Source organism: Epinephelus moara, chromosome 24 (assembly GCF_006386435.1).
Source record: "Epinephelus moara isolate mb chromosome 24, YSFRI_EMoa_1.0, whole genome shotgun sequence".
NCBI lineage: Eukaryota > Metazoa > Chordata > Actinopteri > Perciformes > Serranidae > Epinephelus > Epinephelus moara.
Window position 1 is genome coordinate 18,494,934 of NC_065529.1, and position 24,917 is coordinate 18,519,850.

General features: G+C 41.8%; 1 protein-coding gene across 1 annotated transcript in view; it reads left to right on the top strand.

Moving 5' to 3' along the window:
* Positions 1-2,191: 2,191 nt before the first annotated feature.
* The window catches only part of ptpra (protein tyrosine phosphatase receptor type A), a 40,215-nt gene continuing 17,489 nt past the window's right edge, over positions 2,192-24,917 (top strand). Inside the window, exons 1-4 of the mRNA XM_050038480.1 lie at positions 2,192-2,618; positions 17,065-17,111; positions 17,367-17,448; positions 17,561-17,998. Coding sequence (XP_049894437.1) covers positions 17,091-17,111; positions 17,367-17,448; positions 17,561-17,998 — 541 coding nt within the window. The 5' untranslated portion in view covers positions 2,192-2,618; positions 17,065-17,090. The remainder of the gene's footprint in view (positions 2,619-17,064; positions 17,112-17,366; positions 17,449-17,560; positions 17,999-24,917) is intronic.

Here is a 24,917-nt window from a genome sequence, read left to right on the forward strand (position 1 = left end):
TTTTCACACAGGGCCATGTAGCTTTGGATTTTTTTCTTCCTCATTAATAAAACCCTTCATTTAAAAATTGCATTTTGTGTTTACTTGTGTTATCTTTGACTAATGTTTAAATTTGTTTGATGATCTGAAACATTTAAGTGTGGAAAACATGCAAAAAAGTAAGAAATCAGGAAGGGGGCAAACACTTTTTCACACCACTGTACTGCTGGGTAGTTTGTGAACTCCACCAGGGGATCAGTAAAGTCTTATCTTTATCCATAAAAATACGTCAGAATTTATTTGCTGATCATATTTTGTGTTAATTATCTGAAACTATTAACTAAAGCTGTCAAAAAATGTAGTGGAGTAAGAAGTAAAATATTTGCCTCTGAGATGACATGAAGTAGAAGTATAAAGTTGCATAAAATGGAAAAACTGAAAGAAGTGCAACTATAAAGTTTACTTATGTACAGTAGTTGAGTAAGTTTACTTTACTCTTCATTATTATGGACTGTTCATTACTTATGAGGGAGTAGGGGATGGTGCAAAATGGGGGAGGTATGATATTTTTTCAAGCACAAGGGAGAGACTTTGTTTTTCTATTTTGGATTAGGGAAAGGACATACAACTTTAAATAGCTGTATTTTGTGTTAATTATAAATACCCTCTGTTATTATAGCACAAAACTGTAAAAACTGTCATACTGTGCTGTCTCCTCGTTGCATTGGCTCCAGTGCTTTAGTCTGGTTTGAATATAGACAAAGTCCGACATTAACACCTGCCAAGCACCAAATGCAGGTAGATTATCCCATTGGCGGGTAAATCTCAGAGTGCTACCTGCCACACTGGCGGGAAAATGTTTGTACCAAAATAGTCATGTAATAAAAATCTATGCTGAGAGTCTCTACTGTGTCTTGGGGATATTTAGGTGTGTGTTGGAGTTTCACAGATACACACACTGCAGATATATTTTTATGCGTGTCTTAATGGTACCACAACCTGATCATTGTGAATGCTCCTAGCTTTGCAGCATTGTTTAAAGTATGGTACATCAGCTGATCTGCTAGAATATCATTAAACATCGGACTGCTGCTAGATTCCATTAGGCTAAAGTGTAGCTGAGGGTTATAAGTTGCCCCCATACTTATGATGGTAATAAAATAACAAGGAGGCTCTGTAGTCTAAACCAAGATGGCAAACTTTTTATTGCCTCCCACACTGTCAATGCTGCTTCTGTTCTTACCTTTCACAATAAAAGCCCAAGACATACACACTGCATCACTGCTTACCAGAAGGAACTTATTCACATGCAGAGGCTGTGGTGATGAGTTGGTAAATATATTAAAATCATTTTGCTTGAGATTTTGCTTGACCTGTACTTTAAGTTTGTATACAACATTCATTCATTAATTTTCTGTAACCGCTTATCCTGTTAGGGGTCGTGGGGTGGCTGGAGCCTATCCCAGCTGACATTAGCAAGAGACAGGGTACACCCCGGACAGGTCACCAGACTATCGCAGGGCTGACACATAGAGACAGACAACCATTCACACTCACATTCACACCTATGGACAATTTAGAGTCACCAATTAACCTTATTTGCATGTGTTTGGACTGTGGGAGGAAGCCGGAGTACCCAGAGAAAACCCATGCTGACACGAGGGGAACATGCAAACTCCAAAGAATTGCTGGGTTCAAACCAGGAACCCTTTTGCTGTGAGGCGATAATGCTAACCACTGCACCTTCAAGCTTGTATTCACCATGATACCTTATTATCCCAATGAAATGTACTATGTGACATAATAAAAGGCAAATTATTATTTTGGCCGGTAAAAAATATGCTTGGCTGGTGAGTCAAGTCAATTTCAGACGCTCAATATAGCCTAGAAGAAAAATGGTTAATGCTTATTTATAGTGGAGGGAGGGTCGTGCATTTTCCCTCAATCGCTCAGACAGGCTCCCGGAAAAATATCTGTAGCTTTGGGTAGGGTCGAGATAAAAAAAAACAAAAAAAAAAACAAGTCACACCCCTCCTCTGACAAGTGAAGAACAGTCCCTTATAGCTCGAGTGTATGAAGCAGTGGTCCTCCTGCCCGCTGCAGTGACTGTGTGCCTCAGGCTGCACCGTGCAGGCTCCAGCTCAGCCAGCAGGTGTCGCTGCGGGCTGTGCAGAAACAGTGTGGAGAAGAGACGGGGCCTGGCCTGGGAATTTGCTGCTCGCTTCCCATTCTTCCTATGCAGACAGACACACAACATGGCGGACTAGAATAGTCGGCCGACGCGCCCGGATACAGCGGATAAACCGTGGGATTTAACACCCAGGAAGGCCAAGAAAGTACACTCGGACGGGACGATAAGTTAGGACGAATCGAGGATTTTAAGCGGGGGTGCCGTCCTCGCCTGGATTTAGCAGCTAAACTGACTGTGAAGTGTTGGCTGTGTGTCCCAGATCGTGCTTCCCTCCTCTGCTATCACCCAGGTCCCCCCACCCCGCTCACACTCTCGGTTCCTGGGGTGTGGAGACAGGGGCCGGGGTTGAAAAACGTGGAAGAGAAGGAGAGGATAAATTCCTGCTTGGCTCTGGTTTCTCTCCCCCCCACCCCACCTCAGGTTTCCTCTGGGCGCTACAGGAGTTGTGGTGAGTTTTCTTGTTTTTGTTGCGCAAAGCCCGAGTCACACTTGTTACAATGTCGCTGTAGCAGCATGTTTCCTCTCGCTGTAACATTGTGTCACCCACAAACAAGCACTTTGTCCCCCACATTGAGCCGTGCGGGACACAGTACAGGGTACCTGTGTCACGGAGTGAAGCCCGGGTTTGTGCAGGGAGCAGGGTTGCGTTTAATAGTTGCTGTAACGCTTCAACATTTCAGAAGTAGCTCGGAGGCAGGGAGGGAATTTTTTTGGCGAAGGGGGCTCTCAAGAAAAGGGGGCTTACAGATGAGTGCGACAACATTTTAGAAGTCAGAGGCTGTTGTTGATCCAGCTCGGATGCTGTTGAGCTGGCAGTGGAACAAAGAGGGGGTCCAGGTCTGGGCTGCCTCACTGGAAAGTACACTTTATTGATCAACGCTTTGTTATTACACGTTCACAGAGGGTGGGGAGCTGGCTGGATGACTGGGTGGGTGGGTGGAGGAGCAGGGGGGCTTCACGCGACCCACAACAGGAATTAGGTCGCCCCAACATTAACATGTATGCTCTGTCAAATCACAGCGGCTGCTTTGTGTTTCTTCTCCTGCACTCTGACATGGAGTCTCACAAGAGTGCATTCCCCTTTACAACCTCTCCCAAAGTTTTTTTTCTAATGATTAATTTTCTCCTGTTTTGTGAACGTTGGGTGTAACCGAGCATACTATTTCAATCTGGTGGGTGTTGAGTTTTTTTTTTTTTTATAGTTTTTTAATGCATTACTTTAACTTCCACTGCAAGTTATGATTACACATACTCATCAGGACCAGGATTACTCCTTTAAAGGTCCAGTGTGTAGGGTTTATGGGGATACATTGGCAGAAGTATGTTTTCTTCAGTGTATAATCATATGAACATAGGAATCTATATGCTTTCGTCACTTTAGATTGAGCTGTTTATATCTGTATAGGGAGCAGGTCCTTGTCCACAGAGTCCACCAGGCTGTAAATCTACAGTAGCCCTAAAGGACAGACCAAACACTGGCACTAAAAAGGGCCATTCACATTATTGCATCAGCCCCTTCAGGACGAGAGCATTGGAGAAACAATGATTTTTAAAGCGTTAAACTACTTTATTCAGTGTTACAGGTTTAATTCAGTGGGTTTGTTAGTTTTAGAGAGGAAGAGACCTCTGAACATCTGGATCTAAGATATCAATATATATAATAAAAGTGGGCTCACATTAGTGCTGGGCCATTTGCCCCTCTGGGACGTGGCAAACAGCATTGGAGAAACACTGATTTATAACGTGAAACTGCTTTGTTCAGTGTTTTTACCAGTTTAATTCACTGGGTTTGTTAGTTTTGGTGAGTAAAAGACCTCTGCGGACAATTCGGCTCCCGGTAAAAACCTCCTGAACGTCTAGATTTTAAGTTATCAGAGAATAAAGGTGGGCTCAAATTGGTGCTTGGCTAGCCGCCCCTCTGGGATGTGGCAAACAGCATCAGAGAAACACTGATTTGTAACGTGAAACTGTTTAGTCAGTGTTTTTACTGGTGTAAATCACCAGGTCGGTTTGTTTTGCAGAGGAAGAGACCTTTGCAGATAATTAAGCTCCAGGTAAAAACCTCCTGAACATTTGGAGCTGAAGTTGTCAGAGAAAAAAGGTGAGCATAAATTAGCAGGTGCTAGGCTAGCTGCCCCCCTGGGACGTGTCAAACAGCATTGGAGAAACACTTTTTTGTAATGTGAAACTGCTTTATTCTGTGTTTTTAGCAGTTTTTATTACCTGGTCCATTTGTTCTGGAGAGGAAGAGACCTCTGCGGATAATTCGGCTTCTAGTAAAACTCTCCTGAACACTGAAGGAATCCTAACTATAGGAGAAGTTTCAGCTGGTTGCAGTCTGCACTCCTAACAGCTAGATGCCACTGAATCCCCCTAAATCTTACACACTGCTCCTTTAATGGCTTGGTTTTGTCATGGAAATGTTTACGATTAGATTAAAAAATAGGCTTTAATACAATAGTTGCTGCCCAATTTGAGAGAAATATCAACTACAAGGAAGCAGGGAGAAGCATCATCAGGAATGAGGAGGCATGGCTCTGACATATCTGACAAAGCCTTTGCTATGTCTGCCTGGAGCTTGACTCATCACGTCTGTTCCGGAGCTGCAGCACATATCCACCATACCTCTGTGCCTTTTCACAGCACGCTTTCCACCTCACCGAGGTCGCCATGTCATGTTCGGACCATCCAAGTGCAAAAAACTTAAGTTGCACCTCCTGCAAACTTATATGACTCCTCTTTGTGCACCAGCAGGCCTACCTGACCTCTGTTTGTCAGGCCTGGACACGTTCTCTCAAAATGCTGTTGAACCATGGTTGTCAAACAGCCCCAGCTCAGGAAAGTCAGACTGTGTGAGGGGAAAAAAAGGCAGAGCTGTTATCATCTTGCTCGCTCTGTCCATATCTTCTTCAACCTATTTTAAGAAAAGGGAGTTATTTCTGTGTTGGGATCCTGAAAGGGTTTCAGCACAGGAACTTGAGTGATCCTCACGCCACACTTTTCATGATTGGCCTAGTTTCTAAAAATAAGAATAAAGTATAGCTTGAAATCGCCGTGTTGGAACTTTGCGTGAAGTTTCGATGGGTGGGATCTGTGAAATTACCTCCGTGTTGTGAAATTTCACAATTTCAGGGTGCTGACACAATATAATGAGTTGGCTCTTTGGGTGGGGCGGGAGGTATATTTTTGTTTCCACCTGTGGGCCTACGTATTTTCTGTGGAAGAGCACTGTAATTCTGCCTCTAACAGGATAAACACAACTGCATTTAGAGGATTGTGAGGCGTTACAGAGCCTGGTATAAGGTGAAATGTCATTTGATCTCAGTGACATTTATTTCACAATACAGGAAATAAACCTGTGTGATGACTTAACATTCCTAAATGCATTATCTTGCCTTACTTGGAAGACTTCATCCAGAGTCACCCAGCTTTGTTCTGTCCTTCTGTAGTTCCGGAGTAGTAATTATGTAATCCCCTCAGATTATTGAGTAAATCTTTGTTTTACATCCTCCTGATGTGGGATGATTGATGTTTCTGGTTCCCCATGGCTGCCATGGATATTCATAGGAGTGTATTTCTTTGCAGTGGACTTCAAAGACTGGGTGGGATTTTGTATTCAAGAAGTATTTTGGATGTGCGAGAAGTCTCTTGTGATCTTGTAAACTCATGTGCCATCCAGGTCTTTCAGAATTTGGCTGCTACCTCCTTATTCCTGGGTTGCTGTCACCATAAGGTGGGATAATGGCCCTTAATGTGGAGTTGTGGGTGAGGGGGAGCTGAGTTTGGCTGAAACAGTGTATTACCACTCCTACACATAGAGGATTACACTAGGCTGGGCGATACTGTAACTAGAGGTACATAAATTCTTTAATTGCTACACAGTACATCTAATCAACTTAGACAGCCATGTTAATGTGTCCAGCATTCCCTGTTTTGTGGGAATTTTTGTGTCATTTTGTTAATGAAAAGCAGAAATTATGAGTAAAACAACACTTTCAATCACATCATGTTATTGTCCACTAGTCAGTTCTTCCTCACAGAGAAAAAACTTTGATGTCCCTTTTTAAACAATGCCTTCATAGCCGAGGTCAAATTTAGGTCGGATTCAAAACCAGCTGAGAGCTGCAGTTATAAATATTTAGATTTGCCCTTGGCATTGGCCTTCAAGCCGGCAAGACCTTTCTTGCCCTGCTGTGAAAAAATGTCCAAAGAGCATGTTAGCAAGCCTGAGTAGTCTTTGAATGCACCACCTACAGATGGGCGTGGAGGAAAACGGGTTTTTAGAGAAGGGATGTCATGACACTGCTGTGAAGTGAAGTCTCAGATGATTGTCTCTTCATCTTGGATAGGCTTCTTATCTTCCAGAGGAAGAGGAGGGAACGAGCGCAGCAGGATGGTCACTTCAGATATGAGGACCATGACTCTGGGTTCCCATTAGTCCTTTTTACACAGAGATTGTGCACAAAGTCCCTTCTTTATGCTGTCTCTGTAGTTTTACACAGACCCAAACAACGGTGGCATCATGCCATTCAGTGTTTGGTTTTAGACAGCATGCCAGCATCACAGAGGCAAAACAGGACAGGACGGGCGTGACCTGTAACATGGCCTCTAGTGTGACATATAACAAATGTATCGGGCAGCACTTTATAATGGCAATAACAATCATTTTCCTGTCCCTGTTATAGGTGGCTGATCTCGTCACCTTAATGTTTTCCCAATTTGCGGACATTTTTAGCTTCTGTTCTTCTTCTTTGAGTTAGCTGCTAACAACTATAAGCTGTTTTTTTATTCAGTCTCCCACAGTGGATCATGCATAACATGTTGTCAAAACGTCACACCCATCTTGTCTGTGGTCCCGTCCCGCCGGTTGTTCTGTTTACACAGACCTACACAGACTCCCGCCTTGAGGGGGCCGTGTAAAAGGGGCCTCTGTTAGAGAACCTAAATGACCAAAACAAAGACAGAAAGTGATGCAAAGCTGTTAAGCAGCGCCACCTTTCTGTTTTGCTGCTGCATGTATTGTTGGAAATGTTTCGATGTTAGTAGGCGAATGTATCAAAGTACATTTACTCAAGCACTTTACTACTTACTTACTCACTCTTATTGCCACTTTATACTTGTACTCTACTACATTTCAAAAGTAATTACTGTACCTTTTACTCCACCACATCATTTGTCAGGTATTAGATACTTATTTTACAAGTTAAGAACTTATTTAAAAACATCTGAAGTAGGGCTGGGCAATAGATCAGTGGAATGTGACTAGATATTGTCTTAAATTTAGGATATTCTAATATCTAATAATCTAAGTGTTGTGTTTTCCTGGTTTTAAAGGGTGCAATACAGTAAAAATGATGTAAATATGTGAACCTACCAAACTGTCCTAGCTGCTCTGTTACTCACCTTTACCCACTGAGTCATTACATCCAAATTACCAATGATTATTTATCAAAACATTCTCATTGTGAAATAAATATTTTGTGAACGCACCAGTAAAAAGTCACCAGTATCGTCACAGTATCGATATCAAGGTAATTGGTCAAAAGTATTGTGATATTTGGGCCTATTGTTATAAAATGATCCACCCAACAGTGTATTAAACAGCCAACTGTAACAGCAAAATGCTACTCACACCTGAATAAATCTCTCACAGTCATTCAGTAATATAATATAAAGTAGGAAACACACATTATTCTGTATTCAGTACTTTGAGTTCTTATACTTTAAGTACATCTTGTACAGTGGTGTAGTGGTAGTTGAAGAGGTGGGTGTACTGCTAGGTACATAGGTAGGTTACCGATGAGGAAGTGGGCATACTCTCCTATATATTACAACGACGTTTTAGCTGATAGGTGGGTATACTGTAACTGGATAGAAATAGAAGTGGGTATACCCCATATACCTGAGTATACCCTCCAGTACACCACTGATCTTGTACAGAATACCTTTGTATTTTTACTCAAGTAATAATTTCTAAAACAGAATTTCTTTCTTGTAACAGTATTTTTACAGTGTCACTTTCATTACTTAAGGACTTTTTTTTTTTTAACTTTTTTAATCCTTTACACTTAGGTTTTTGTAACTAAATTCACTTTTTGGTGAACAAAGGAAGCAGATTTCTTTAATGTTAAATGTGGTCTAACCACCAGCAGCTCTACATGTCTGTAACTGTCACAATCAGGCATTGATCAAAGAATAGTCGACAAGATGAGGAGTCTGACCAGGCAGAGACCTGTGCTGCAGGATGTGAGGAATATATGTGATCTGAGATAATGTTGTTGAATATCACGATAACATTACATAAATGAACACATACTAAAGTGTACTCACTTCTGCCTCGCTGCTGTTTTCAGTATACTGCTTCAACAAATTGCTTGTTGAATTGAAAATATGAAAGGAAATTATTCCTAGTCTCGCTCACCAGACCTTTCTCAAGAAAAGAAAGGTCTGGCTGGGCCGACTCTCACTTTAAGATTGGAGAAAAAAACGTCCCGACTGCTTGTATTTTTTTCAACCAATCACAATTGTTCTTGGCGGTGCCACAGCAACGGTGCGCTTGCAAAAATATTGCCGGGGGGAAACAGGTTTTGGTGTAACACGCCCACAAAAATATCGCCGACAGGACGGGAACCATGGCAGAAAAATGGCTACATCCCCGCAAGATCAAACACCGCTAAAGTTAGTAAAGGACGTGTTGAAAACTGCAACCGGAGGTGGTAGGGCTGGACTTTCAGCGGGTGGCTCGTTCTGCCCAATGAGAGGCTGATCTTTGCAGCGAACTTCCACCCACTCAGACTAAATTATTCCCAACATTATGTAATTGAACAAACTGAACATTGAACTGAACACAAAAGGCACCAATAAAAAAAAAAGAATGATAGTTACATTTTTAAGTGTAGTTTTCTACTTATACTCTCTTTCAGCTAACTCCAAAAATCCCTGAGTGCAGCATTGCAGTTTTTCAAGATGTCTTTATCATGCAAGTCGACGTCACAATGACAGTAAAGAAACAATATATTGTGCAGCCCAACTTGAACTTTTTGGCAGTTGGTGCTACACACACATTTTGGTCAGTACCAAAAAGTATTAAAGTTAAATCTCTAGCCTTAGCTGCGTGCTGGATGTTGAATCAGTTTTGGTGTTCAGTTTCAAATGGCAGAAGTGACAGTGAATCAGGTTTCGTTGTGGCCCTTAAGCTGGCCGCTTGGCCCCACACCACGCTTCAAGGTCACAGTGGCTTCTGTGGGGAGGCCATGCTTTGCGCCTCCACATCCTCTCTGTGTCCAATGTGGGAAAGCTTGAGAGGCCCCTGGCATGCTCTGTGAGAAACCCCACAACGACGCAGACACAGAGCAGAGCTTCACTGACTCACCACTTTCACTCATTCAAACAAGTGAGTTTTCGTGCTCCTTCCAGCCTGATGGAACCAAATCATCATTACAGGCTTAATAACAGACACAGCGGTCACTCTTGCCCGTATGATTAGCCAGAATAGTAATCCCCGGCTTCTCTTCGTCTTTTCATCAACTCACCAGCCCGTGAATGAAGCCAACAGGAACACAAACCACACCAGCAGGGAGTAGTATCCCTCAGAAAGGGAAGTCCAGAGGATTGTGGCTGTTGTATGTGGCACTGGGGACATATAATCTGTGGTCTGTTTGGGAGCAAGAGTCCTAGCGGCCCTGGGTTAGGCCTACTTCAGTCTCCCGTGAAGAGAAGCATTCACAGTATTCCTGTTGCCCCGGACCCCCCCCCACCCGCTCTCAAGACATAGAAACAGTATTAATATGCCATGAATGGAGACAGACAGACAAGCATTATCTAGTGCTGCAGCGGCTAGAGAAGCAGGATGCCTTGTAGAAAGCCAGAGGGAAATATTTCTCTGCATGAATGGTAAAGTCCCCTTAACCACCGCTGCTGGTGTCATGTCAGCAAGGCTTGTGGGGTTTGTGTCTGTTGGTTTTCCAGCTCACTCATTTGCCGAGGGGCATCCCCTTTGAATTATTAATAAGATTTGTTGATTTGAAGAATAATACTAAACACAGAGGATTCCCACAGTGATAGTAGTTGTATTTGTTTGGCCACATTGGGATTCTGCTAAATCTAGATCAAACAACACATAATAAACTGAGGAAACAGCTGCAGCCATTAAGGATTCCAGTCTCAGAGTAAAGTATTTTCTTCCCCCGAGAGATCCCTTTTGTAAAACCTGTCTTCGTCTTGAGCTATTCATTAATTCATGTCCGTGCAGTCGGAAAAGATACTTATTACTTCACCTCGGGTCACAGGTAAATACAAAAGCATAAGTGAAATCCACAGACTTGGGTGGGAACTCTCCATATTAAATGACTACCTTGCATTGATCTTACGTCTTGGCCTTTGGTTGTCATGGAGATGTAATTGGACTTCCTTTATATTCTACCTATAAGTGTTCCTTTCACTGTGTGAATGAAATGGCATGGGAACAGCCCAGCCCTTTCACAACTGTGTGATTGCACTCCTATGAGGTCTGCAGTTGGCCACAGGCAGAGAAGCAACTGTCTTCATTAGCTGGTCGGGCTCACCACTCGCATGCACATTAAGCATCGGGTTCTGCTCAATGATACTGACTTTGGCACACAAAATAAGAAAGGTTTCAAAGTTCAATATGTTGTTTTACATGATTTGATTTGAGAATATTAAAGATTAGGCCAGATTATAAGATCAGAGTTGACGTATGTTCTTGTGTTGTCCTCTATATGTTGTCTTTCGGTGTAAAGCACTTTAAGTTTACATGTAATGAAATGTACTCTATAGATAAAATTGCCATTACCAGTTAGGGCTGCAACCAATTACATCCTCATTATCGATTGGTCTGGCAGTTATTTACTCTGTTTTTAAGCGGCACCGAGATACGTGGCTCATCCGTCCTTTGGTAGCACGAGTCATGTGCGCCACTTCACTGACCCGTGCGTAAAAGCGCAAACAATTCCGTGTCCTCTCACCATGGATGCTGTGATTTGATGGCCTGGTACTCACTGTAGCCCACTGGCTTATGACCCCCTTAACGAACGTGCCGTTTTAATAGAACGGAGCATGTAGGCTACTGACCTGTTGCCAAACCCTGTCTCACACCATTTCTTGTCATATTCAGTCTATCACAGTTAGTCAACAATTAGTATCACCCCCACCCCCCCTAAAAAAATGTTTTCTGTGTACTAATTTTTCATAACCGTTTATGATCTCAAACACGTGTAAACGTGTATACAGACTCACCCCTATGGTCTACCACAGCCGTGATCACTTAGTGTGTAAGGTTAAGCACTGAAAGTATTCCAAATATAGCATATGCTTAAACTGGTATTGATTTTTTTAGGCGGCTTTCACCGGAGCAATAGGGTGTGAGCAGGCAAACAGTGTGCCTCATCTGCAGGGCACCAGACTGCAAATATTTAGTCGTATTTTGTGACCATGGAGCACCACCGCGACTTGCAAATGTTAGAAATGTATAGACTGGAGAGCTGTTCATTTGTTTCCAGCCAACAGTGAAAAAATCATCACATTTAACTGCGCCACAGTCACAGTTTACCGTAATAAGTTTAATGATAGTGTGAGCAGACGAAGCTTGTGTTTTTGTATCTGCACGGCTCCAGACTGTGACTATTTAGTTGGAATTGTGACCATGGAGCAGCAGTGGGACTTGCAGATACTATTTATATATGAACTGGAGGGCTGTTAGTAGGGGTGTAAATCACCAGCTTCATCACGATATGATATTATATCGATTTGTTTGGATGACGATACGATGTTTGCCGATATCACAAAGTCTGTCACGATACGATTTTGATTCAATTCGATTCGATTCAGGAGCCTGCGATCGATATGACGCGATATCATATGCCCATCTAACACAATCATTTGCATCAACTCACAAAAACAACTAGAATATGATTTGACCATTTTATTTCTGAGCTCTGTTTGTTGTTTGAGTGGAGGCGCACTTGCCCAGAAATGGTGACACAGACGTGCTATGTGAATTTCAAAATAAATGTGTATCTTTAAGATGATGATATGGATCGATGTTTTAATTTTGCATCGATATAATCGGATCGTTAATCAATGAATCGATGTATCGATGTGGATCGATGTATCGTTACACCCCTAGCTGTTAGTGTTTCCAGCTCACAGTGAATAAATCCTCACATTTGAAGGTGCAGCGGAACTACAACTTTTATTTATCTAATTATAACAATGCATAATTTAGCTTCATTATTACAGTACTTTGATTTTATCGTAACAGTTTTTTTTACTTTTATTATAATAGTACTCTATTATGACAGTAACTACTTAATTTAACTTAACTGTGATTGTAGTTCATTTAATAATTTTGTATTTTAGTAGTCAACAGTAGTTTTGAGGAGATTTCAAAATATCAAGATATATATAATGTGTCATGATATAGCCTAAAAACATTGCAATATTTTTAAGCCATATCACCCAGCCCTACATCGTGGCAATTCAGTCTTATAAATAAAGAACTTTGTTGGGAAATCATGCCATCAAAAGTTAAAAAAATCACAGTATAGATTAGGAGATATCTGATCATGGAATAAGATAAGATAACAAGAATCTGACTAGCGTTCGATGCCAATTTTCAACACTTGACATTTTTTGATTCTCAATGCTATAGACAGATTTTGGTTGTTACTAAACTGATATTAAGGTTCGACCCCAAGTCCTGTTGTCATTCCAGTGTAATCCAAGCTAGGGCAGTAGGTTCTGATACGGCAAGTAAGCTTTAAATATTAGTAAGGGGAAATAAGGGAGGAAAAACAGAGAAGCTGTAGTGAATTTTGATTTCCCTCAAAAAGGAGGCAAATGTCTTGTCATATTTTTTGTGTTGTGTGTTTCTTATTCCCTGCAGTCTAAGTACTGATTTTTGTTGCTTGTTGCTCATCATAGTCTTAAGAAAGCTGTGGCAATTTTGCACTTTGCCACAGGGCAGCTTATCCCAGTAGATCGCTCTATGTGCTCTTCCTTGTCTGAGAAATATTCACATGGTTGCACAACACAAGCCCAAAGTCAGGAGAGCGTGAGCTGCATGACTACCTTTTGAGTACATTCATTCACTAATAGATGGCCATGCACATGTTTCCTCTGCAGGGAATAGCGTGATGAAACTGTTGGAAAGATATTTACTCTCTCTCTCTTTTTTTTTTTAACATTTGACTGTATCACAGAGGAGGCTAGAATGGGGACTAAAGATAAAAAGTGCTTTATCAATTAAATCTGTTTATGAAACATGAGATCAAATCAATGAAAGTAAGTAGTGAGCCATTTTCTTCGTTCTTTTGAGAAGATGGATGTCCTGGCCTGGCAACTAAGATGTTGCAGTGGCAAACGGCTCAGCTTTAAATTGTTTATTAGCCATTGTAGGAACATTATTAGAGCCTGATCAGAACACTACACAAGAGTGATTTACTTAAATGGTAATGTCCTACTAATGTGATGACACATAAAGCCAAATAATGGAAACCAATAGTTATTCTGTAGTGTCTCCTGCATCTTCCATCATCTGAATGTGAATTACAGCAACCCACCACCCAGAATATCTTCTTAATAGAGAGCAGTGACAGCACAAACCCTAAAAGTGGCACAAATAGAAGCACTTGCCCAGTACCTCTTAAATTAATGATGTCCCCTACCAACACATAAGTCTGTTGAAAAAAGAATTGCATTCACACACACACACACACACACACACACACACACACACACACACACACACACACACGCATACACACACAGGAAGACTGCTGCTTCTCAGGAGGCCAAAACACATTAAGATGCATCTCTAGGGAGTTGTCCTGCTGGGTCTACAGTCTCTAGATAAAATCCTCTCGGGCTCCTGCAGCATCTGTGAAGTGAAGGTTAGCAACAGGACCAGCTTATATCACTTCCACCAACACAGTGACACATCATCCAGCCTCTCTGGGTAGAAAACAATGAGTCATGCTTCATTAAGAAAACGGTTGACGTGAGCATACCTGCCTTCGTCTGTCATGTCGAACTTAGCCTAATACGCAGATACCTACAATGCAAATTCACACTAAGTAGTGCAGATCACTGTGCTTGCCCATTATAGCTGAGTCACTCCCTTTAATGAGTACAGAAGGAGAGGGTAGAGGAGGTTAGGGTTTAGGGTTGTGATTAGGGCTGCAAGATATTAGGAAAGTAGGCAATCTCAGATAACTTGGTTGAATATTGCGATAACTATACGATAAACTGATAATTAAGTGAATTAAGTGTACTCAGCCTTTCTGCTGCCGTCGTTATTCTGCTACAATACAATGAATTGTTTGTTGAATGTAAAAATGAAAGGAAATTATTTCCAACTTTTTTCTATTGAACAAATCGAACATTAAATTGAACACAAAAGGCACCGATAAAAAAAAGATGACATCACATCTTTTGCATTGTGTTTATCGTGCAAGCTGACACTGCAATGACTATTTAAAAAACAAAACAAAAAAAACAACAACAATATATTGTGCAGCCCTAGTTGTGATGTGGTTTTTAGGTTAGCAAGGGGTTTGTATTATGTCTATATGACCCAACATGAAAGGAAGGAACCAACATGCACTTAAATATGACTTCACAGAAGTCTGGACAAACTGTACAGGAAGACACAGTGCGACCATAGTGCATGCTGCTTTTTTGGTCACATCTGTCAGAATTAAAGTATCTGATATTATATGAATTTATGGTACCAAAATAACAACCTATCTATATCTCATTAACTGTGAAAGGTGCCCTGAGTGTGTAAAGGGTGTTTCTTTGAGATGGTTGGACATAATTAGTGCTGTAACAATTATTTGATGAATGAATGAGTTGATTGACAAAAAAATAACAATTTTGGTAATCAATCATTGAATAAATTTTTTGTAGTTTTCTATTGAAAAAAAGCCATAATTCTGTATTTCCAGCTTCTCGTATATCAGTTTTGGAACCCATCAGGTGTCAGCCTGACGATGATAAGCCTCTGGGGCAGTGGCCAATATTTCAGGAGTTCCATTGTAGCAAGTAGATATCCGGGCCAAGGCTAATTTCAGCTAATCTCCATAAATGTATATGAATACAGAGAAACTTTAAGAAAAGCTTGTACAAAGCCAAATCATCATCAGACTGTAGGCGATGGGTTTCAAGATTACATTTCGGCCAATGCATTCCGCCTCGCCACAACAGTTGTTAACCTGTCACTTAACCATGATTGGTCAATACCACTCTGACTACAAAGGGGACCAGAATGTTTCTAATACCAAAATCTTGTCCTTTGTGTGTGCATTGTGCATTCATATGCTGGTATCTCTTTACAGAGAGCACTCGTATGTGAATATTTGCTTGTTTTATCAGTCATTGACAGGTGTTAACTGAACATCTGTTGAAGACGTCACGTTGGGGCTCTGGGAAACTGGTGGACATTTCTCACCATTTTCTAACATCTTATAGACAAAACTACTCATGAGTTAATTGAGAAAATAATCTGCAGATTAATTGATAATGAAATAATCATATGCTGCAACCCTAGAGACAATCAGATTCCACCAGCTGTAATTTAAAGAGAGATGAGTGTGATGCAAGCCCACGTCATATTTAAAACGTCTGTGAAAAGAACAAAAGCACATCCTGCTTTTATTTCTCTTTAAAACGTGAGTCAAAAGAAAGTTTTCAAAAATAATGGTAGTGTGCACTGAAAGATGTTGATAAACTCTGCCTAGATTGTCCCATTGTCCATTTTGCTGGAGGCATGAATTGTTTTTTGGAAGCAGACATTTGCAGGTTAAATGGATGCATGGATGGGTGACAGAGAGAGAGGGATAGCAACAATTGGATTTGTAGGTTAATAGCATCCTCATTGACAACATAACTTGTTCATCATGCCCCATTTCAGGCTGCAGTCAGCGCCAAACAGCGCTCTGCTAAAACCAGAGTGTAAGCACTGCAATGAATGAGCTCAGTTAAAAAAAAAAACACCAGAAGATTGGCAGCTGGCACTATTAGAGCTTTTAGCACCCAATTTATCCTCTGCCCACTGATGCAATAATCTCTGATGTAAAGCATCGGTTTGTGTGTGGTAGCGCCGCAGTGTTTGGCTCGCTGCAGTGCTGAAGGGGTCTGTGTAAACAGAGGCAGACGGGCTGGATTATTCCAGGGTCAAAACCACGGGATTAGGTCCAGGGATTATCACAGTTCAGTCAGGGAGACAACGGCCTTGTTGGCCTCTGGGATTATACAGAGGACTAACAATGAGCCAGGCTGACCTCCCAGCCGCCGTCATGCTTTCTCCAAGTCTGTCTATCCTCTGGCTTCCACTTGGTCTTCTCCATATCAGTGGGTGAGGAGCATCCTCAGTGCTGATTCATTGTCACTGCAGGAATTTAGATGTGACACTAATTCTGTTTTGGTCATGCTCCTGGTGACGAGTGCATCACATTTAACACACACAACACATTTTTAAGATGTTGCAAAAAGAGAAGAGCTGGGCGATATGGTTGAATTCAGTGCAACAATAACACATTTTTTGTTTCTATAAATTAAACTGCAACTGCAATTTTATCATCAGTTTGAATAAACACATTTGTAAAAAAGAAAAAAGTTTATGATGACATTACCATTGTATGATTCTACTGGACATTATTGAATACTGAATCATTGCCAAGCCCTAATAAATAATTTTAGGGAAAGTAGTCAGCGTGCACCTGTGTCTCTGAATAGACCATATATTTCCATCTCAGAATAAGGCGGTCCTGTTTATTCATCCTGATACTGAGTAAGATACAGCAAATAAATGCTATATTATTTTATAGACTGTTAAAGCACAAGAAAATAACAATGATATCTTCTGTTTGTTGTAGGACCACGCTGTGCGAATGAGTGATTGATGCCAACTTCGCTTCTTCAGGTAAGCGGCACATATCATGCACAACATTATGCAAGCATTTCATTTTCATTTCAAATGTAAGAGTATTACCTTCCAAAAATGAGCATGTGGGATTAGGATAGAAAATTAAAAAATATAAATAGTTGATTATACAACACATAAACCCCAAATCTCTTGATCTTGGGTTCAGTAACTTTTGTTATTGATTCAATGAGATTTGAGGCTGTGTCTGACTAATACCCTCTTGTCCCTTTTTGCTGCGCTTCATCCATGTAGGGCAGAATGGGTGTGTGTCCCCTGCTCCTGCTGCTCGGTGTAGCCCTCGGGGCCTCAGCCCAGGATCATGTCCCCATCACAAGTACGAACCATGTTCACTTAAATCAAATTCCTTTCCTTACTCGCCTTTTTATTTAAGGTTAAATGGCTTACAGTGAAAAATACATTATACTTTGCTGTCTTCTTCCTTCCAGGTCCTCCGAATATCACTGCCAAACCCACAGACCCCCCTACTGCACCCTTCCTCAACTTTACAGTTGCACGCACACAAGCCCCCATGGGCCCACGCACAACGCTCGCCCCCGCAGTAGTCATCCCAGTAACGACAATAACAACAACAACAACCACAAGCCCAGCTGGTGAGGAGGACGTACAAGGGGCTGGTCCCAATGGCTCCAGGCGTTTGTCACCAGTCCCTGCTCCCACATCTCCAGCTCCAAGTGATGCCTCTCTGGCACCACGGAGCACTCAGCCTCCCCCTCCTCCCACCCTGGCGGGGGGAGACAACGAGACCACAGCCATTCCTCCAGACACCCCGACTCCAGATTACACTGATGAGGATTTATTCAGTGTGGAGCCAGAGACCACCACAGAACCTGGGATGGGCTTCACCTCAGACACGAGCCCACATGGTGAGTGTTGGTTTATATTCATGGCACTGTGTGTCTGTCTATTTAGTGTGAGAACATATAACCTGTCTTGACTTCTTTGGTGGGTATATCCACCCTAAAGCACCATTCCCAAAGTTAAAGACCAATGGATTGTGTCTAATCCCAACTAAACATGTAGCACCTTTGGACAGTCATACAGGGTTAATATCATTGATGCGTATTGCTATCTGATTCATTGTCTGTGCATGAAACCTGCAGCTGATTGTAAGTTAGCGTTCTCATTCAGAGAGGTTTGGGAAATCACAAAAGCACTGCTCACACCCAGGTATTTCCTGATTGTGTCATTGTCAGGTTTGTCTTTGTTGGTTATTAGGGTTGGGTCGGTTCTCGGTAATACCAGTTCGGTCCGATACTCCATCTTGGACCGGGTTTTATTTTTTGAGACCGACCGGACCGCATACTCGGGCAGAACGTACGCGGAGCGGACGTCGCGGAGGTCCGCCCGGTAAAAGTGGACGTCTGCAAGCCCTGTGCGCGCAAAGCACGACTGCGCGGACTTCGCTCCGCACACCAGTGTTACACAAAAGACTGTTCGGCATGTATTTTTCACATTGCGGGGATTTTTCACGGACATTTTTACACGTAGTCCGCTCCGCTTATAGTAAGCCCAAGTCTGTGAGCACCAGTGTCTGCCTCTTCACCAAGCGCACAGCAAGCAGGAGAGAGAGGGGGGTGGGGCGGGGACTGAGCTAGGAGGTGCGAGTGCGCATGCGCCTCTACTGTAGCCTGGAGTTTGTTTAATAGTGACGGGGAGTCGATAATGGCGGACAATTTAGTCTCGACGAAATCAAGGAATGCGCCACTATGGCAACACTTTGGCTTTGAGCCAGACGAAGGAGGCAACCCTTGTTTGCACTGATTGAGTAAGCTGCAAAATTTATTTGTAAGGAATAAAAGAAACAACTTGTTACGGTCACTCTGTTGTCCTAAGGTCGTTTTTTATTTTAAATGAGTCAATTGCGCCCCCAAGTGGCGAAAATCTGGTATTACCGACTTGAGGCGTTTTGTTTTTTTTTTTACAAAAACCGGACCATTTTTTTTTCTCATACTGACCCAACCCTACTGCTTATAGACTTGTGGCATTGGGGGTCAGATCATATATTGATTAAAGGGATTGTTTTTCCTACGCCAATATTATGGCGATTTTAACTAACTATTTGTAGAACTAAGAATCTGCACCCTACTGTGCAGATAGAGATGTTTCTGGTGTGACACGTGAAATACAAACCAGGTTGCCATCGAGTTAGTTTGCTGTCTCTGTCAAGTAGCTGCCCGTTAGTCACTGACTCTACAGCAGGAAACGGCACTTTAAAATAGAAGCTCTGTGGTGGAAATTCACTGAGACTTTTTTACAAACTTGACACGTTTGTGAGTCACTTGCGGTCCATTCAGAGTGCACCAGCGGCCCACTTTTGGACCGCGACCCACCAGTTGAGAACCACTAGCTCAAAGGTTTTATTATTTTAAAGCTCTGTCAGACACGGAGCCACGGCAACAGGGTTCGGTTGAATGGTCAGGGTGCCAGTGACATTTATGTAATATAGTAAACATGCCAAGTTAGCCCTACGAGCTAATGCATGCTAACTATGCTAACGTCAAATCAGAAATGTGCAGCAACATTTTTTGCCATCACTAGATATCAAACAAAAGCCAGAGACAGTATCGTATAAAGTTTCTGTGAGCTTTAAATTCAATTCTAAGCAGAAGGCACAAGATAACGTTATCTCGGAGCCTGAACGGACAATGCCTCTCTTCCTGTGTGCAGCTGCCTCTGTGACAGATTTTCCGCAAGTGTTGTGCCGTTGCCGGCAAGCTGCAAGCGTTTAGACGCAGAGAGCCAGATTGAGCCGGAGTTGATCCAGGGGGGCCAATTTTCCGCCTCGTAGGGTAGTCATATTGACGGAACCCTTTAAGTTTAAACAGACCGAGGCGGCCTTCCGCAACGGGAGGGGCCGTTGAAGACTTGTGGGAGGAGCTGTTGATGACGCCTCACGTGCAAGCCACTGGCGGTGGATAAACAGGAAACAGCTGACAGCAGGAATTAGCGAGCAGCTAGTAGCAAGAGGGAAACACAAACCTGACAGCCACTGTAAAGATGAGCAACTGGGGAGACAAGGAATTGTGCGCCCTCCTTGCCCTCGCAAACGAAGAGGCCATTAACCGTCAGATGACGGGGACGGTGAGAAACGGGCCGACTTAAGAGAGAATCGCCGAAAGACTGACTGGCCACGGCTTCCCTACCACGTCACTGGTTACGTCACATGCTGAGCTAAACGTTTTGTTACTTGCTCACGCCCCCCATTGCCCCGAAAAAGGCGCATTCTGTATAAACAAAAATAGGTAGGCGGCATTTTGCCGCATTCCCCGATTTTGTTTTTATACTGCCAATGCTGAAAGAAGACTGATTGGGCTTTCCTGCAAATTTTACAATTCCTATCTAAACAAGGCTTAAGACTCACCTTGGTCTGGGTTTGCAGCTGCCTGTGCTGAAGAGCAGCATGAAAGCTAGGAGTACTCACTCTGCTGCAAATCCAGAGACTGAAATGTCCCCAGCGGTATACAGCACGACGACAAAAAAAGCAAAAAACAACCTCTTGACTTAAAGAATCTCAGTCAACTGAGGGGCCTCTAACTGATGACTTGAACTTTTGAATTCAAAAGTAATAAAAATATTTTAATAGCAGATATGTGTATATTCACCCATAAGCAGTTGACAATAATCAAATTTAGATAACCAGTAGCTTAACTTCATCACTTACTCTGAGAAATGCAAAACATAATTAAAATTGACAACTGCAAATTTAAATTGAGAGGTCAGTGCTTACAAGTACGATGCTTAAATATCAAAAAGCAGATAGTGCATGTCTTTTGGTGATCTTGAGTAACCACAATTGGACAATATAAAAATAGACGCAATCATCCAACCCTCATTGCTTCTAATTGATTTTAGCTGAGGCAGAACTGTAGTTGCTTAACAGAAAAAAATAGCCTTGGTGACTGTGGCTGCAGTGGCAGTTCTTCTGATCCAAGTTGTTTGTCACTGGGAGAACAATTGTATACAGCTGTGTCAGGGATGTTTTTCCTGCTTTGCACACAAAAAAGATGACAAGGCAGTCCTTTTAATGTGTGCTTATGTGTCCCTCCTGAATTTGGTTTGAATTCTCAACACATTTCGGGTGCATTCATGCATGAACCTAGAGCCGCCACTTGTCATCAGATCATCCAAGACACATTTTAATGCTAAGTGTGAACAGGGCCTAACTAAAGTAGACGTACACAAAAGGTTAAGGGACTTTTGGATACATCAACAAAACAAAGCTTCATCATAATACATTAACATCATAGACTGTGTATAACCACATGAGAGTGTCAGGGTGTTTTTTTGTTTTGCTCCATCTAGCCGTGTGTTATTCATGCAGCCTGTCAAAGCAGTAGCAACAGCTAGAAAGAGCGAGCAAGTGAGCTTTCTGGTCAAGAGTCGACCTTTAATATTTTAGATAGTCGGACACTTTTCTGCTTTTAGACTCCATTGTAGCAGCGCTGGAAATATCCTGACGTGACATACTTGCATTTGACCAGCCATCCACAAGATTGAGAGTACCACCAAACCAGATGCTGCCAAAAGCTGTTATTTTAATGTGACAACAAACAGTGTTGAGAGAGGATTTCTATGTATCGTCATTTTATAAAATGCTGCTTTTGAGTTGAGGTTTTCGCATTATTTTAACCCTTTAATACTGAAGATAATTCTTGAAATTACAAGTGTAATTCAGCTTCACTTTAAAGCAGCTTTATGTCTGCATACTGACCATCCTACTGTAGTAATATCCTTGTAAGTGAAACATGACCCACACCCTTTTCTTTTACATTAATTATTCATATTACGTGATTATAGAGAAATACACAAATCACTATTGTATGTCACTGATTGATTTGGAGAGATGGTTTTTATTATGAAGTATAATAACAGCAGGAATGTTCTGAATCATCCTGCTGCATGTTAAACAAGATTTCAAACTTCTTTGGTACTTAAATTCTTAGAAAATGTGTTTGAGGACTTAAGCTGTGGTAGTTTAGTTCACTCTTGGTTAAAATTAAAAACATACTGCACTGCTAATATAGTGTGTCCATTATATACGATAATCACTCTGGATTTGGTAGGTGTTATGTAATTTCTCTATTGTCCCCCTCTGGTTGTCTGTGGACCTTGTGTGGAGAGCTGTGAGCAGTTCTAGATGGCATTAGATCCGTCAAGTCTGTGTCAATTCCACATGATACCCACAGCCTGTTGTGCTCCTGCCCTGTTCAATGTACACATTGTCCAAGGGAGAACACTGAAAAATCCTGGGAATTGTGCCTGAAAATGCAACATAACTAGGCGGCGTTCCAAACTACTTCCCCCCAGAAAGTGCATATGGAGCATGAAGTCAAATGATGCATTCTTTGCCGCATATTTTGTCCGCAACGTTAAGAGCTTTCTTGAATTTTGAGTCGGTCCATGGAACAGCTGATTTTGTCATTGCATTGTCACCACCATGGCACAGTTTTCTAGACAGATCTCTTCTTTTGTTGTGGCCTCATGTGTCTTGCAGGCCAGTCATCAGCACACAAACGGCAGCCAGTTTTTTTTTTGTACAACAAACTCCTGTTGTTGTTCAGGCAAATCTCATGTCTTTTGTGTTAACTGCAGCAGTGAAAGGTCACCAGGAAGACTATAGGCTTGCCTTCAACTCGTGGGCATGGTGGAAACATAGACAAATTGGTCAGCTATTGTAATCTACTGGACACATCACAAAGAATAGATAACTTGGTCCATGTAATATCTAATTTGCAGTGTTAAGCCTACGTGACGATAGTGCTTTTTCACCAGTCAGTAGCATCACATGCTTTCTAGTTTATAAAAGAAAGCTTGTGATATTTACTCTCTAAATAATTGATATAGAATTCACAGCAAACATCCTAAATCTTTCAGTATTTTTCACCATCATATCACCTTGGGTATAACCAGTTATAGAAGCAGAGGGTTGACCCTCAGTTAAACTGTGATTTATCTGCGTGCTTCAAAGGACACCCTGTTGCTCTCTCTGCTTTTCCATTTGTTTTGTTTTTTTCTTCAGAAGGCAAATAAAATATTAACATCGACAACCGTTATAGAGAGGAAAGATGCAGGCTGGTGTTGAAAGAGGCAAAGGTCACTTTACGGCTTTGGCTTATTTTTCTACCCACATTCTATCATGTTAGCGAGCTGAAAATCTGTCTTTTCAGAAAAACTGCGTTTTTTGGGACTTTAAAGGAATACTTCATCCAAAAAAATGATAATTTTTATATTAATTACTGACCCCGTGTTACTTTGAGTTGATTAAGAAAACTTTCTTTTTCTCGCATGCCTCCACAGTGAACGAAGAATCCAAAAACTGGGAAAATTCTTGATGAATTGAGATAAAGGGGGACCACAGGTAACAACATCAAAACTATATCAAAACATCTGTTTACAAACTCTCCACAACTCATGCAGTATAATCCAAGTCTCATTTATCCAGTCAAATGATCAGTACTTCTTAAATGCATGCATTTGTGCTAAAACTGTATATTTAAAACACTCCTGCACTCAAGTAGCAAGCATGGGCAAGCATGTGGAATGTATAAATAAGACTTGGATTATACTGCACAAGTTGTGTGAGAGTTTGTTAACAGATATTTTGATATAGTTTTGCTACTGTTAAATGTGGCCCTCCTTTACTCCAATTCATCAAAAATGTTTGCCATTTTTGCATTCTCCATTAACCATGGAGGCATGTGAGAAAAACAGATTTTCACAAATTTAATGAAACATGGGTTGAATATTTGACGTATAAATGATCATTTTGATAATTTCCTTTGACAGCCACTAGACATATATTCAATTGTAGCTGAAATTATGAGTAAATGATTTGGTTAGTCAATCAACAGAGCAAGGACATGTGTCCACATAGGGTTTTTCTTCAGCAGACACGCAGTGGCAGGACGCTGGGGACTGCTTCATTTCAGTGCTTGATTTAAAAAAATATAGCGCTCCCAGCACTTTTTTTAAATGATGTGCTGCATGTGGGTTTGGGTTTGTATCTCTTGATGCTAATGTTTGCTAGGTAGCTATTGTAATGCTAAATTAACAGAGAGGTTGACTACATGGACAACGACAAGCGTACAACGGGTACGGTGATAGTTTTCGTCCGATCTGCTCCCTTCTGTCTTTGTTGTGATGGGTTCGGACAGACATGTTATATGGTAGCTTAAGGAGTAGTCTCGCTCACCAGACCTTTCTCAAGAAAAGAAAGGTCTGGCTGGGCAGACTCTCACTTTAAGATTGGAGAAAAAAACGCCCCGGCTGCTTGTATTTCTTTCAACCAATCACAGTCGTTCTTGGCGGTGCCACAGCAACGGTGCGCTTGCAAAAAATATTGCCGGGGGGAAACAGGTTTTGGTGTAACACGCCCACAAAAATATCACCTACAGGACGCGAACCATGGCAGAAAAATGGCTACATCCCCGCAAGATCAAACACTGCAAAAGTTAGTAAAGGACGTGTTGAAAACTGCAACCGGAGGTGGTAGGGCGGGACTTCAGCGGGTGGCTCGTTCCGCCCAATGAGAGGCTGATCTTTGCAGCGAACTTCCACCCACTCAGACTACTTAAGGAGCTGCAGTGACAACACCAGAGCCTTTCTGAAAAGTTCTGAGATTTTCAACCAGAAGTGCTTGCATGAGCTGCACAAACAAGCCAGAGCACTCTTTAAAAAAGGTGCCCTTTCTCTCTATTTGTCACAATTGGAAAAAAAAGACATTGTGCCAGTAAAAAACATTATGTGGACACAGGCCCTTAACAATATACATGTACCACTCTC